General features: G+C 53.5%; 1 protein-coding gene across 2 annotated transcripts in view; it reads left to right on the top strand.

Moving 5' to 3' along the window:
* Positions 1–12,728: 12,728 nt before the first annotated feature.
* Positions 12,729–16,841, top strand: part of arhgap39 (Rho GTPase activating protein 39) — a 71,069-nt gene continuing 66,956 nt past the window's right edge. For both annotated transcript variants that reach the window (XM_031904023.1, XM_031904022.1), the window contains exon 1: positions 12,729–13,029. In XM_031904023.1, the coding sequence (XP_031759883.1) occupies positions 13,019–13,029 (11 nt within the window). In that variant the 5' untranslated portion in view covers positions 12,729–13,018. The remainder of the gene's footprint in view (positions 13,030–16,841) is intronic.

Here is a 16,841-nt window from a genome sequence, read left to right as displayed (position 1 = left end):
CCCCGAGGTACCATACTGTGTGGGACAACCCCCGAGGTACCATACTGTCTGAGATAACCCCTGAGGTACCATACTGTGTGGGACAACCCCCGAGGTACCATAATATACTATATTGTGTGAGATAACCCCCGAGGTACCATACTGTGTGGGACAACCCCCGAGGTACCATACTGTCTGAGATAAGCCCTGAGGTACCATACTGTGTGGGACAACCCCCGAGGTACCATACTGTCTGAGATAACCCCTGAGGTACCATACTGTGTGGGACAACCCCCGTGGTACCATACTGTCTGAGATAACCCCTGAGGTACCATACTGTCTGAGATAACCCCCGAGGTACCATACTGTCTGAGATAAGCCCTGATTACCATACTGTGTGGGACAACCCCCGAGGTACCATACTGTGTGGGACAACCCCCGAGGTACCATACTGTCTGAGATAACCCCTGAGGTACCATACTGTGTGGGACAACCCCCGTGGTACCATACTGTCTGAGATAACCCCTGAGGTACCATACTGTCTGAGATAACCCCCGAGGTACCATACTGTCTGAGATAAGCCCTGAGGTACCATACTGTGTGGGACAACCCCCGAGGTACCATACTGTGTGGGACAACCCCCGAGGTACCATACTGTCTGAGATAACCCCTGAGGTACCATACTGTGTGGGACAACCCCCGTGGTACCATACTGTCTGAGATAACCCCCGAGGTACCATACTGTGTGGGACAACCCCCGAGGTACCATACTGTCTGAGATAACCCCTGAGGTACCATACTGTGTGGGACAACCCCCGTGGTACCATACTGTCTGAGATAACCCCTGAGGTACCATACTGTGTGGGACAACCCCTGAGGTACCATACTGTCTGAGATAAGCCCTGAGGTACCATACTATGTGGGACAACCCCCGAGGTACCATACTGTCTGAGATAAGCCCTGAGGTACCATACTGTGTGGGACAACCCCCGAGGTACCATACTGTCTGAGATAAGCCCCGAGGTACCATACTGTGTGGGACAACCCCCGAGGTACCATACTGTCTGAGATAAGCCCCGAGGTACCATAATATACTATATTGTGTGAGATAACCCCTGAGGTACCATATTGTGGGAGATAATCCCTAAGGTACCATACTGTGTGGGACAACCCCCGAGGTACCATACTGTGTGGGACAACCCCCGAGGTACCATATTGTGTGAGATAACCCCCAAGGTACCATTGTGACCAAAAAAAACCCTTATACTGGCCCCATGTTTAGCCAGTGCATGATCTAGCCAAGATGGTGGCAGCCCATTGTTCTGTTTTCCCGCCGAAAGGGTTTTAAACAAAGAAGCTCCCAGAAGTCCCCTCCAGAGGAGCTGGGCAAGTCCCTCCTAGGTTAAACCCCTCCCCTAATGATGCTGCAGGGGACCCTGCCAATTGGAGCTGCTAGGGTTGGGTTAAGCAGAAGCAGGGTCAGCCTCCTAACCAATCAATCCTAGGGGGTGTGGAAAAGAGGGGAGGTACCAGCAGCAGGGTAGAAAACCCAGAGGTTGTGGGTGGAGAAGGGGCTTTTTGTTGATCTGGGTGTAACCTCGCTACGGCAGGACACCCTCCCCTGCGGTTCCTTGGGATCCATCCTAGCTCAGGCAGGAAGATTCCCTCCAACTGGATTACCCTAACCCCTGTGGAAGGACTGTTTGCCCTGGAACCAAGGTAGTGCATTTTCTGTGGAACTACCCAAAAAGGAACTTTGTTTATTCCCATTGGAACTGCCTGGGGAGGCTGCCCAGGTAATTGTGACTGTCTGGGTGGGACACCTTTGTGTATTGGGGGTTGGGCTGGGAGACTCGGCCTTTGTTCCCTGGAGACTGTGCAGAGGGGGGTTGCCCTGAAGACTCCCTGTGTGGGATAACCCCCGAGGTACCATAATATACTATATTGTGTGAGATAACCCCCAAGGTACCATAATATACTATATTGTGTGAGATAACCCCTGAGGTACCATGCTGTGTGGGACAACCCCCGAGGTACCATAATATACTATATTGTGTGAGATAACCCCTGAGGTACCATGCTGTCTGGGTGGGACACCTTTGTGTATTGGGGGTTGGGCTGGGAGACTCGGCCTTTGTTCCCTGGAGACTGTGCAGAGGGGGGTTGCCCTGAAGACTCCCTGTAGGAGGATTGATGTGACTGGGACTTGTGGACCTTCCATGCGTATTGCCCTTTCCCTGTTTATCTACGTTTGGTTGTAATAAACCCCTGTGAAACAACCCCTGTGGCACGTGTGGTATTTCCCTGATTGTGCTAGCGGCTCATACGTCATACGTTGTGTGACATTTCTGGTGGCAGCAGTGGGATCCGGGCGATCCACTCATCCCCATACCACCCCCAAACAAATGGTCTTTGTGAGAGATTTAATGGGACACTAAAGACCATGTTACGGACATTTGTGGAATCTGGCGAGAAGGACTGGGAGCGTTATTTGCCCCATTTGCTATTTGCCTATCGAGAAGTTCCCCAAGAGTCCACAGGATTCTCTCCCTTTGAACTGTTGTATGGTCGAAGGGTCTGAGGCCCCTTAGATTTACTATGTGAATATTGGGAAGGGGCCCCACAATCACAAGAGGTCCCCATAATCCCCTATGTATTAAAGTTCCACCAGCGTCTGGAACAAATGACCAGCCTGGCACATGATCACCTCTCCGCAGCTCAGCAAAGACAGAAAGTGTGGTATGACCGCAAGGCCAGGGAATGCAGGTTTATGGAAGGAGACAAGGTGCTTCTCCTAGTACCCACACGTCATGACAAGCTCCAGGCTGCATGGGAAGGACCCTATGTGGTCACTCATAAGCTTCATGATACAACCTATGTGGTAACTCCCCCTGAGGACCCATCTCACTATAAGACTGTCCACATAAATATGATGAAGCCTTATCACATCAGAGAGGACATTGTTAGTGCCATATGCAGTGCACCAGTTGAAGGTACTGATGATCCTCCAATCCCCAACCTTATTGAGGAGGCCACTCCAGCCAGGGGAATAGATGCAGTTACCATAAGTGACCACCTTCACCTATCTCAACAAGACCAACTTCGTAAAATTTTACATTCCTATTCTCCCATGTTTTCGGCGAATCCAGGGCGCACCCACTGGGCTGAACATAAAGTTGAGACAGGAACTCAGTTACCTATACGTAGCCCTGCTTACCGAGTGGCCGAAGCAGTTCGGCCAGAGATGAAAAGTCAGATAGATGAGATGTTGGCCTTTGGGGTTATTACTCCCTCCCATAGCCCATGGGCTTCACCTGTGGTGCTGGTGCCCAAGAAAGATGGTAGTACCCGATTCTGTGTGGACTATAGACGACTTAATGATGTGACCACCACTGATGCTTACCCAATGCCCAGGGTAGATGAGCTCTTAGACCGGCTGGGAAATGCAAAATATTTGACTACCCTTGATCTCAGGCCGCGGTTTACTGGCAGATTCCCCTTGCCCCCTAGTGCCCAGGAAAAGTCAGCCTTCCTCACCCCCTTTGGTTTATATCAATTTACGGTAATGCCCTTTGGTATGAGAAACGCGCCCGCAACTTTCCAACGCCTGGTGAACAGGCTGCTGGAGGGAATGCAGGACTTTGCTCAGGCCTATCTGGATGACATAGCTGTCTTTAGCCAGACTTGGGAGGAGCATCTCCAGCACCTCCAGCGAGTTTTTGCTCAAATTCAGGATGCTGGGCTTACCCTTAAGCCAGAAAAGTGCCACTTAGCCATGGCCGAGGTACAATACTTGGGACATAGAGTTGGGGGTGGACAGCTTCGCCCTGATCCTGCTAAAGTTGAGGCAATTTGTCAGTGGCCTATACCCAAAACTCAAAAACAGGTATTAGCCTTCTTAGGAACTTCAGGTTATTATCGGAAATTTATCCCTAACTATAGTACTGTTGCCAAACCCTTGACAGATCTGACAAGTCGCCAACGTTCTCGAACCATTGTGTGGACCCCAGAATGTGAGTCAGCCATGAACGCTCTAAAGCAAGCTCTGGCTAGTTCCCCTGTGCTGGCGGCCCCAGATTTCTCCCGGCGCTTCATTTTGCAGACTGATGCTTCCAATTTTGGCCTTGGAGCAGTACTTTCCCAAGTTAATACCTATGGTGAGGAGCACCCCGTTGCCTACCTGAGCAGGAAACTGTTACCCCCGAGAGGCTGCCTATGCCACCATTGAAAAGGAGTGCCTGGCAATTGTATGGGCTTTACAAAAACTGCAGCCCTATCTGTATGGCAGAGAATTCACTGTTGTGACAGATCACAACCCCCTCAGTTGGTTACAGAGGGTCTCAGGAGACAATGGGAAACTTCTAAGATGGAGCCTCCTGCTTCAACAGTATAACTTCACCATTCAACACCGAAAGGGAAAAGAGCATCACAATGCAGATGGACTCTCACGCCAGGAGGACTAACCGACCAGCGGTGGTTCCTGAGGCCCTCCCTAATAAAGGGGAGCCCCAGGGAAACCACCTGCGCCAGGGGGGAGAAGTGTGACCAAAAAACCCTTATACTGGCCCCATGTTTAGCCAGTGCATGATCTAGCCAAGATGGTGGCAGCCCATTGTTCTGTTTTCCCGCCGAAAGGGTTTTAAACAAAGAAGCTCCCAGAAGTCCCCTCCAGAGGAGCTGGGCAAGTCCCTCCTAGGTTAAACCCCTCCCCTAATGATGCTGCAGGGGACCCTGCCAATTGGAGCTGCTAGGGTTGGGTTAAGCAGAAGCAGGGTCAGCCTCCTAACCAATCAATCCTAGGGGGTGTGGAAAAGAGGGGAGGTACCAGCAGCAGGGTAGAAAACCCAGAGGTTGTGGGTGGAGAGGGGGCTTTTTGTTGATCTGGGTGTAACCTCGCTACGGCAGGACACCCTCCCCTGCGGTTCCTTGGGATCCATCCTAGCTCAGGCAGGAAGATTCCCTCCAACTGGATTACCCTAACCCCTGTGGAAGGACTGTTTGCCCTGGAACCAAGGTAGTGCATTTTCTGTGGAACTACCCAAAAAGGAACTTTGTTTATTCCCATTGGAACTGCCTGGGGAGGCTACCCAGGTAATTGTGACTGTCTGGGTGGGACACCTTTGTGTATTGGGGGTTGGGCTGGGAGACTCTGCCTTTGTTCCCTGGAGACTGTGCAGAGGGGGGTTGCCCTGAAGACTCCCTGTGTGGGATAACCCCCGAGGTACCATAATATACTATATTGTGTGAGATAACCCCTGAGGTACCATGCTGTGTGGGACAACCCCCGAGGTACCATAATATACTATATTGTGTGAGATAACCCCTGAGGTACCATGCTGTGTGGGACAACCCCCGAGGTACCATAATATACTATATTGTGTGGGACAACCCCCGAGGTACCATATTGTGTGAGATAACCCCCAAGGTACCATAATATACTATATTGTGTGAGATAACCCCTGAGGTACCATACTATGTGGGACAACCCCCAAGGTACCATAATATACTATATTGTGTGAGATAATCCCTGAGGTACCATGCTGTGTGGGACAACCCCCGAGGTACCATGCTGTGTGGGACAACCCCCGAGGTACCATATTGTGTGAGATAACCCCCAAGGTACCATAATCTACCCTACTGTGTGGGACAACCCCCGAGGTACTATATTGTGTGGGACAAGCCCCGAGGTACCATAATATACTATATTGTGTGAGATAACCCCTGAGGTACCATACTATGTGGGACAACCCCCGAGGTACCATAATATACTATATTGTGTGAGATAACCCCTGAGGTACCATACTGTGTGGGACAACCCCTGAGGTACCATAATATACTATATTGTGTGAGATAACCCCTGAGGTACCATACTGTGTGGGACAACCCTGAGGTACCATAATATACTATATTGTGTGAGATAACCCCTGAGGTACCATACTGTGTGGGACAACCCCTGAGTACCATAATATACTATATTGTGTGAGATAACCCCTGAGGTACCATACTGTGTGGGACAACCCCTGAGGTACCATAATATACTATATTGTGTGAGATAACCCCTGAGGTACCATACTGTGTGGGACAACCCCTGAGGTACCATAATATACTATATTGTCTGAGATAACCCCTGAGGTACCATACTGTGTGGGACAACCCCCGAGGTACCATAATATACTATATTGTGTGAGATAACCCCCGAGGTACCATACTGTGTGGGACAACCCCCGAGGTACCATACTGTGTGGGACAACCCCCGAGGTACCATAATATACTATATTGTGTGAGATAACCCCCGAGGTACCATACGGTGTGGGACAACCCCCGAGGTACCATACTATGTGAGACAACCCCCGAGGTACCATAATATACTATATTGTGTGAGATAACCCCCGAGGTACCATACTGTGTGGGACAACCCCCGAGGTACCATACTGTGTGGGACAACCCCCGAGGTACCATAATATACTATATTGTGTGAGATAACCCCCGAGGTACCATACGGTGTGGGACAACCCCTGAGGTACCATAAGATACTATACTGTGTGGGACAACTCCTGAGGTAGGTAGGTACAGACGGTAGGTAGTGCTGGATGCTGGGGCGGGAGGTACAGACGGTAGGTAGCGCTGGATGCTGGGAGGGTAGGTACAGACGGTAGGTAGCGCTGGATGCTGGGAGGGTAGGTACAGACGGTAGGTACAGACGGTAGGTACAGCTGGATGCTGGGAGGGTAGGTACAGGCGGTAGGTACAGACGGTAGGTACAGGCGGTAGGTACAGCTGGATGCTGGGAGGGTAGGTACAGGCGGTAGGTACAGACTAGGTAGGTACAGGCGGTAGGTACAGACGGTAGGTACAGGCGGTAGGTAGGTACAGACGGTAGGTACTGATGGTAGGTACAGACGGTAGGTACAGGCGGTAGGTAGGTACAGACGGTAGGTACAGACGGTAGGTAGGTACAGACGGAAGGTAAGAGGGTACAGACGGTAGATACAGACGGTGGGTTAGGCGGTAGTCAGACGGTAGGTACAGACGGTAGGTACAAGGCGGTAGGTAGGCTACAGATGGTAGGTTAGGTACAGACGGTAGGTACAGACGGTAGGTACAGGCGGTAGGTAGGTACAGACGGTAGGTAGGTACAGACGGTAGGTACAGGTGGTAGGTACAGGCGGTAGGTACAGACGGTAGGTAGGTACAGACGGTAGGTACAGACGGTAGGTACAGGCGGTAGGTAGGTACAGACGGTAGGTACAGACGGTAGGTACAGACGGTAGGTAGGAAAGACGGTAGGTAGGTACAGACGGTAGGTACAGACGGTAGGTACAGGCGGTAGGTAGGTACAGACGGTAGGTAGGTACAGACGGTAGGTACAGACGGTAGGTACAGGTGGTAGGTACAGGCGGTAGGTAGGTACAGACGGTAGGTACAGGGCGTAGGTAGGTACAGACGTAGGTACAGACGGCTAGGTACAGACGGTAGGTACAGACCGTAAAGGTACAGACGGTAGGTAAGACGTTAGGTACAGACGGTAGGTAGGTACAGACGGTAGGTACAGATGGTAGGTACAGACGGTAGTTCACAGACGGTAGGTAAGGCGGTAGGTACAGGCGGTAGGTAGGTACAGGACGTTAGGTAAAGACGGAAGGTAGGTACAGACGGTAGGTACAAGGCGGTAAGGTACAGACGGTAGGTACAGGCGGTAGCTGGTAGGTACAGGCGGTAGGTACAGGCGGTAGGTACAGACGGTAGGTACAGACGGTAGGTAGGTACAGGCGGTAGGTACAGACGGTAGGTAGGTACAGACGGTAGGTACAGACGGTAGGTAGGTACAGGCGGTAGGTACAGATGGTAGGTACAGGCGGTAGGTACAGACGGTAGGTAGGTACAGGCGGTAGGTACAGACGGTAGGTACAGACGGTAGGTAAGGTACAGGCGGTAGGTACCCCCCCCCCGCCTCACCACGGCGGCTAGCGCCCTCCACCACCCGACCGGTACCGGTCCACGGCGCGTAAGACTACCAGGCCGGCTAGGCGTACAGACCGCGTAGGCTACACCCCCGACGCGTAGCCGTACCAGGCGGCTAGGCCCTACCCACCCCCCCCCGCCGGTAGGTACAGGGGTAGGTACAGACGGTAAGGTACGAGGCGTAGTTACAGACGGTAAGGTACAGACGGTAGGTAACAGACGGTAGGTAGGTACAGGCGGTAGGTTAGGTACAGACGGTAGGTAGTCGAGAACGGTAGGTACAGACGTGTAGGCCTAGGTACAGACGGTAAGTTAGCAGACGGTGAGGTAGGTAACATCTGGACGGGTAGGTGGGTGTTTACCAGAGCGGTAGCGTAGCAGCACGGTTAAGGTAGAGGTACAGGACGGTGAGGTAACACTGACGGTAGGTACACGACGGTAGGTTAGGTACAGTCGGGTAAGGTTTACAGGACGGTAGGTACAGACGGTAGGTAACAGTGGACGGTAAGAGGCCCGCTGAAGACGCGTAGGGGGGGTGTACAGAGCGTGCTCAGGTTACAGTACGGTGAGGGTGACATTGACGGTAGGTAGGGTTACTAGACGGTAGGTAGGGTACAGACGGTATGGATTCGGTAGATCTATCCGAGCGGTAGGTAGTACTATGACGGGTTAAGGCGTAGGTAGCAGAGCGGTGTTAGGGCGTAGCAGGGACGTAGGTACATGGGCGGCGGTAACAGACGGTAGGCTAACAGAACGGAGGTAGGTAACAGACGGTAGGTTGCTACGAGTATTGCGGTAGGTGTAGGTAACGATTGTGGCGGTAGGCAGGCGTAGACACAGGACGGTAGGTGGCGTTAGCGGTACCGATGAAGGTAAGGTACACGGACGGTTACGGTGGCGTGAGGTAGACTGCGTAGGTACGAAGATCGGTAAGTAGGTACATCTGGAGCGGTAGGGCTTACAGGGACGGGGAAGGTGAGGTACACAGACGGGTAGGGGTTACGAGATGGTCAGGGTACAGTGCGGTAGGGATAGCACGACGGAGGGCTTCAAGGCTACAACTTCCCGACGGTAAAGGTGTTGTGAGGTACAGAACTGGTAGGCGACAGACGGTTAGGATAGGTTTACAGCGGCTGAGGTAAAGGGGCGGTAGGTACAGTTTGGAGCGGTAAGTAACAGGGGCGTTAGGTAGGGTCCGAGGGACGGTTAGGGTAAACAGGGTAGGCGATATCGGCGGTAGTAGTGTACAGACGCGGGTAGCGACAGGCCGGTAGGCTACACTGACGGTAGCTATCGGGCGGTAGGGTAGTGGTAACGAGGAGGGAGGTACACGGCGGTGAGGTACATTGGAGCGGTAGGTCTACCTGGACGGTCAGGCTAGGGTCACAGGCGTGTGAGGTTACAGGCGTGTAGTACATCGCGGTCAGGTAGCAGGCCGGTGAGTTAGTTAGCACAGACGGTAGGTACAGCGCGGTAGGGTCTACAGGGACGGTGAGGGCCTAACATGCGGTAGGGTACAGGCGGTAAGGTAGTGTTCCAGCAGAGGCATGACGGTGAGTACACGGGTCGTAGGGTACACGACGGTAGGGTAGACAGGCGGGTGAGGTAGGTGACAGCGGGCTAGGATAGCAGGCGGTAGGTTGGAGAGACGGTAGGTACAGACGGTGGAGGTAGCACGTGGACGGTAGGGGATACATGACGGTAGTAGGTTATTGCAGACGGTAGTTCAGTGGTACCATACGTGTATCGGTGGTCGCGTAAGAGACGTAGGGTAGGTACCTACGACGCGCGGTGAGGTATCAGGCTGGGAGGTAAGGGTACAGCGACGGTAGGTTAGCGTACAGACGGTAAGGTAAAGGTACAGGACGTGTAGCCCCTACAGGTGATCTGGTTACGTCTATCAGGGCGTCGAGGACACTTCATGGCGTAGGTTCAGACGTGTACGCCTACAGACGGTAGGCGTCCTACAGGGGCGGTGAGGTATGCCCAGGCGGTAGGTACATGACGGTAGGTTCAGTTTAGACTATCGGATTCAGGACGTAGGTGTAGTTACAGACGGGTATGTCTTAGGGTAGACAGACCCCCGACGGTAGGGTGTAGAGACGGTAGGGTAAACCTTGCGCAAGTGAGGTCAAGCAGAAGAAGGTAGGTTAGGTCGGGACATGACAGGTTAAGGGAGCAGACGTAGTGGTCCGCGTTACAGCGGCGGTAGGTGTACATTGGACGGTCAGGTACAGCGGCGGTAGGTACAGACGGCCAGGGTAGCATTGGGGAGGTAAGGTACACGCTGCATAGGTTATGCAGGCGTAGGACAGTAGCGGCTAAGGGTACACGACGCGTAGGTAAGTACAAGGTAGGAGCGGGTCAGGTAGGTACAGCAGGTATGACCGTAACACGGTAGGGTACAGACACTGTAGGTACGGTACACTGACTGGTAACGCGCTCTACAGAGCGGTAGTAGGTACAGGCGGTAGGTACTGGACGGGAGGGAGAGGACGGCGGGAGCGTACACGACGGTAGGTACAGGCGGATAGGTATAGGACGTAAGGTTTACAGACGGAGGTAGTAACAGACGGTGGAGGTAGGTACATGACGGTGGCAAGGGCATGTTGGACGGTAGGTAGGTACATAGAACGGTAGGGTAACGACGGTAGGTACGTTGGAGACGGAGGTTAGTCAGCGACGGTTAGGTACAGGCGGTAGGTACAGACGGTAGGTTACAGTCGGCGTAGTGTAGCACTGGGTGCCCGGTAGGCTACAGGACGGTAGGATATAGGTATAGACGGTAGGTACAGACGACGGTAGGGTTAGGTCACATGTACGGTAATGGTATCTACCCCGAGTAGGCTGGTCTACAACGGTAAGGTAGGGTACACGACGGTAGGCCTACAGACGGGAGGGTAGGTGCAAGGACGGTAAGGACTACACGACGGTAGGTACAGATACGTAGGTAGGGGACTTGACGGTCAGGGCTAAGACGGTTAGTTACAAGACGGTAGGTAGGTACAGACGGTGAGATTACAGACGGTAGGTTGCATACACGCGGTAAGGTAGAGACACGGTAGGTACGACGGGTAGGTAGGTTACCGCGACGGTAGCGGTATGCGACGACAAGGTAAGGGTACAGTGATCTGAGGAGGTACAGCGCGGTAGGTTTACAGACCGGTAGGGCGTAGGTAACAGAACGGTATGTACAGACGGTAGAGGTACGACGACGGTCAGGTAAGACGGTATACGGCCCGTAGGCTACAGATCGGTAGGGTAGGGCTTAATGCTCGACGGTAAGGTGGTACAGACGGTAGGCGGTAGGTACAGACGGTAGGCGTTCTACATACGGTAGGTACCAGCCGGTAAGGTACGGTACATTGGGCCGGTAGGGTACAGGACGGTAGTACAGAGCGTGTAAGGTTAGTTACACGACTTAGGTAGGTGTACAGAGGTAGTACACGACGGTAGTAGGTAAACAACCCGACTGGTGAGGTAGGTAGCAGAACCGGTAGGTAGGTACAGACGGGTAGGGTACAGACGGGAGGCGGTAACGACGGTAGGAATAGGTACAGTCGGGACGGTAAGGTAGGTACTACCACGGTAGGTAGGCCTACAGACGGTAGTGAGTAAAGACGGTAGTATGCAGGCTAGGTAACAGACGGTAGGATAGGTACGACGGACGGTAGGTATTGGACGGTCAGGTAGGTTACAGACGTAGGTAGGGTACAGACGGTAAGTGGTACACGAGACGGTAGGTACACGAACGGTAAGGTTCTGACGGTAGGTACAGACGGTAGGTAGGTACAGACGGTAGGTGCAGACGGTAGGTAGGTACAGACGGTAGTACAGACGGTAGGTAGGTACAGACGGTAGGGTTTACAGACGGTAGGTAGGTACAGACGGTAGGTGCAGACGGTAGGTAGGTACAGACGGTAGGTACAGACGGTAGTAGGTACAGACGGTAAGGTACAGACGGTAGGTTATGAGTACAGACGGTAGGTGCAGACGGTAGGTAGGTACAGACGGTAGGTACAGACGGTAGGTAGGTACAGACGGTAAGCTGCAGACGGTAGGTAGGTACAGACGGTAAGGTACAGACGGTAGGTAGGTCAAGACGGTAGGTACAGACGGTAGGTAGGTACAGACGGTAGGTGCAGACGGTGAGGTAGGTACAGACGGTAGGTACGACGGTAGGTAGGTACAGACGGTAGGTACAGGACGGTAGGGTAATCAAGAGTTACAGACGGTAGGTGCAGACGGTAGGTAGGTACAGACGGTAGGTGCAGACGGTAGGTAGGTACAGACGGTGCAGGTACAGAACGGTGAGGTAGGGTACAGACGGTAGGTACAGACGGTAGGTACAGACGGTAGGTAGGTACAGACGGTAGGTACAGACGGTAGGTACAGACGGTAGGTACAGACGGTAGGTACAGACGGTAGGTAGGTACAGACGGTAGGTACAGACGGTAGGTACAGACGGTAGGTAGGTACAGACGGTAGGTACAGACGGTAGGTACAGACGGTAGGTAGGTACAGACGGTAGGTACAGACGGTAGGTACGAGACGGTAGGTACAGACGGTAGGTAGGTACAGACGTAGGTACAGACGGTAGGTACAGACGGTAGGTACAGGCGGTGTACCATGACGGTAGGTACAGACGGTAGGTACAGACGGTAGGTAGGTACAGGCGGTAGGTACAGACGGTAGGTACAGACGGTAGGTACAGACGGTAGGTAGGTACAGACGGTAGGTACAGACGGTAGGTAGGTACAGACGGTAGGTACAGACGGTAGGTACAGACGGTAGGTACAGACGGTAGGTAGCGCTGGGAGCCGGAGAGGCGGGTGAGGTACCAGAGAGATGTGTGTGAATACGCGCGGCCGAGCCGGGCGCTGATTGGCTGAAGGGAGGGCGCGCGTTCACGGCGGTGTCGGGGCCGCGCTTTGTGCATCTCCATCCTCCGCCCGGCCGGGCACGTCCGGGAGCCGAGAGCATCGGGCATTCCCCTCGGGATATTTACCCCTCCGCTCCCCCAGCTGCCCCGCCGCCCCCCCCCCGGGGAGAGACCCACACGGACTGCGCCGGGAACATGGCGGAGAGGTAACTCCCAGCATCCCGCCCTCTGAGTGTGAGTGTGAGTGTGAGTGAGGGGGGCACTGTATCCTCTGGGGAATCATGAGTGAGAGGTGCCCCAGGCTTGCAGGGAATAGAGGGGTTAATGAGAGCGCCCCCTGGGGCATTTTCTGTGTGAAATGGGGAAGGGATTGAGGATGTGACAGTGTGCATCACGTGTGTGGGGAGCAGGGGGTTAATGGGAAGCAACACTGAGTGTGGGGAGGGAAGGGTTAATGGGAAGCAACACTGAGTGTGGGGAGGGAAGGGTTAATGGGAAGCAACACTGAGTGTGGGGAGGGAAGGGTTTGTGAGGGGCACTATTCATTACTATTCCTTATCCCTTGTGTGGGGAGGGAAGGGTTAATGGGAAGCAACACTCAGTATCCCATGTGGGGAGGGAAGGGTTAATGGCAGGTAACACTGAGTATCCCATGTGGGGAGAGAAGGGTTAATGGCAGGTAACACTGAGTATCCCATGTGGGGAGAGAGGGTATATGGGCTAGGTAACACTGAGTAGGCCCTATGTGGGGAGCGCAAGGGTTAATGGCAGGTAACACTGAGTATCCCATGTGGGGAGGGAAGGGTTAATGGCAGGTAACACTGAGTATCCCATGTGGGGAGGGAAGGGTTAATGGCAGGTAACACTGAGTGTGGTTATAAAATGGTTAATGGGTTATCTCAGGAGCGTAGGAAGGAAGTGGTTACCGAGGGGTTATCCTGGGTTACACTGGGGTGCTTGGGGTTACACTGGGGTGCTTGGGGTTATACTGGGTTACACTGGGGTGCTTGGGGTTATCTGGTTGCTTGGGGTTACAATCTGGTGCTTGGGGTTATACTGGGGTGCTTGGGTTATTATCTGAGGTGCTTGGGGTTATACTGGGGTGCTTGGGGTTACACTGGGGTGCTTGGGGTTACACTGGGTGCTTGGGTTATACTGGGTGCTTGGGTTACACTGGGGTGGATTGGGTTATACTGGGTTACACTGGGGTGCTTGGGGTTACACTGGGGTGCTTGGGGTTACACTGGGTGCTTGGGGTTATACTGGGTTACACTGGGGTGCTCTGGGTTACACTGGGTGCTTGGGTACACTGGGGTGCTTGGGGTTATACTGGGGTGCTTGGGGTTACACTGGGTGCTTGGGGTTATACTGGGTTCAACTGGGGTGCTTGGGGTTACACTGGGTGCTTGGGGTTACACTGGGGTGCTTGGGTTATACTGGGGTGCTTGGGGTTATACTGGGTTACACTGGGGTGCTTGGGTTACACTGGGGTGCTTGGGTTACACTGGGGTGCTTGTGGGTTATACTGGGGTGCTTGGGGTTACACTGGGGTGCTTGGGGTTACACCTGGGTGTTTGGGGTTACACTGGGGTGCTTGGGTTATACTGGGTTACACTGGGGTGTTTGGGGTTACACTGGGTGCTTGGGTTATACTGGGTTACACTGGGTGTTTGGGGTTACACTGGGGTGCTTGGGGTTATACTGGGTTACACTGGGGTGCTTGGGTTACACTGGGTGCTTGGGGTTACACTGGGGTGCTTGGGGTTATACTGGGGTACCTGGGGTTATACTGGGGTGCTTGGGTTACACTGGGGTGCTTGGGTTATACTGGGGTGCTTGGGGTATACTGGGTTACACTGGGGTGCTTGGGGTTACACTGGGTGCTTGGGGTTACAGCTGGGTGCTTGGGGTTATACTGGGTTACACTGGGGTGCTTGGGGTTATACTGGGTTACACTGGGGTGCTTGGGGTTACACTGGGGTGCTTGGGGTTACACTGGGTTACACTGGGGTGCTTGGGGTTACACTGGGGTGCTTGGGGTTACACTGGGGTGCTTGGGGTTATACTGGTTAACACTGGGGTGCTTGGGGTTACACTGGGGTGCTTGGGGTTACACTGGGGTGTGGGGTTATACTGGGTGCTTGGGGTTACACTGGGGTGGCTTGGGGTTATACTGGGGTGCTTGGGGTTACACTGGGGTGCTTGGGTTATAGCTGGGTGCTGGGGTTATACTGGGTTACACTGGGGTGCTTGGGTATACTGGGTTACACTGGGGTGCTTGGGGTTACACTGGGGTGCTTGGGTTATACTGGGGTGCTTGGGTTATATTCTGGGTTACACTGGGGTGCTTGGGGTTACACTGGGGTGCTTGGGATTATACTGGGGTGCTTGGGGTTATACTGGGGTTACACTGGGTGCTGGGGTTATACTGGGTTACACTGGGGTGCTTGGGGTTATACTGGGTTACACTGGGGTGCTTGGGGTTACACTGGGGTGCTTGGGGTTACACTGGGTTACACTGGGGTGCTTGGGGTTATACTGGGTTACACTGGGGTGCTTGGGGTTATACTGGGTTACACTGGGGTGCTTGGGGTTACACTGGGGTGCTTGGGGTTATACTGGGGTGCTTGGGGTTATACTGGGGTGCTTGGGGTTATACTGGGGTGCTTTGGGTTATACTGGGTTACACTGGGGTGCTTGGTTTACACTGGGGTGCTTGGGTATACAACTGGGTTACACTGGGGTGCTTGGGGTTATACTGGGTTACACTGGGGTGCTTGGGGTTACACTGGGGTGCTTGGGGTTACACTGGGGTGCTTGGGGTTATACTGGGTTACACTGGGGTGCTTGGGGTTATACTGGGGTGCTTGGGGTTATACTGGGGTGCTTGGGGTTATACTGGGTTACACTGGGGTGCTTGGGGTTACACTGGGGTGCTTGGGGTTATACTGGGTTACACTGGGGTGCTGGGGTTACACTGGGGTTCTTGGGGTTACACTGGGTGCTGGGGTTTACACTGGGGTGCTTGGGGTTATACTGGGGTGCTTGGGGTTATACTGGGTTACACTGGGGTGCTTGGGGTTACACTGGGGTGCTTGGGGTTACACTGGGGTGCTTGGAGTTATACTGGGGTGCTTGGGGTTACACTGGGGTACTTGGGGTTACACTGGGGTGCTTGGGGTTACACTGGGGTGCTTGGGGTTATACTGGGTTACACTGGGTGCTTGGGGTTACACTGGGTGCTTGGGTTATACTGGGTTACACTGGGGTGCTTGGGGTTATACTGGGTTACACTGGGGTGCTTGGGGTTATACTGGGGTGCTTGGGGTTATACTGGGTTACACTGGGGTGCTTGGGGTTACACTGGGTGTGCTTGGGGTTATACTGGGTTACATCTGGGTGCTTGGGGTTATACTGGGGTGCTTGGGGTTACACTGGGTGCTTGGGGTTACCTGGGGTGCTTGGGGTTATACTGGGGTGCTTGGAGTTATACTGGGGTGCTTGGGGTTATACTGGTACACTGGGGTGCTTGGTACACTGGGGTGCTTGGGGTTATACTCGGGTTACACTGGGGTGCTTGGGGTTATACTGGGTGCTTGGGTACACTGGGGTGCTTGGGGTTACACTGGGGTGCTTGGGGTTACACTGGGGTGCTTGGGGTTATACTGGGGTGCTTGGAGTTATACTGGGGTGCTTGAGGTTATTAGAGGGTTCTCAGACCAGTGTATGTGGTACCACTGAGTACCCCAAAATGCATCCATCATAATTCTGTTGTCTGAGGGCAGGAGGGGGTTAATGAGAGCCTGAGGTGAATATCTAGTGGTTTATTGGCAGAAGAGGTTAGTAACAGGTTGCACTTTAGGGAGAGAAAAGGGTTAAAAAGAGCAGTGATGAATCTTTTTTATGAGAGGAGAGAAAAGGGTTAACAGGAAGTAACCAGGAGCAGCACTTGCCTAAGGGGAGGGGCCTACAGGAAGGAGCCATTAGGGAGCAACAGGGAGTAAAAGGGGTCAGAACT

This window comes from Xenopus tropicalis, chromosome 6, assembly GCF_000004195.4.
Source record: "Xenopus tropicalis strain Nigerian chromosome 6, UCB_Xtro_10.0, whole genome shotgun sequence".
Classification (NCBI taxonomy): Eukaryota; Metazoa; Chordata; class Amphibia; order Anura; family Pipidae; genus Xenopus; species Xenopus tropicalis.
This window is presented reverse-complemented; position numbering and strand designations above follow the sequence as displayed.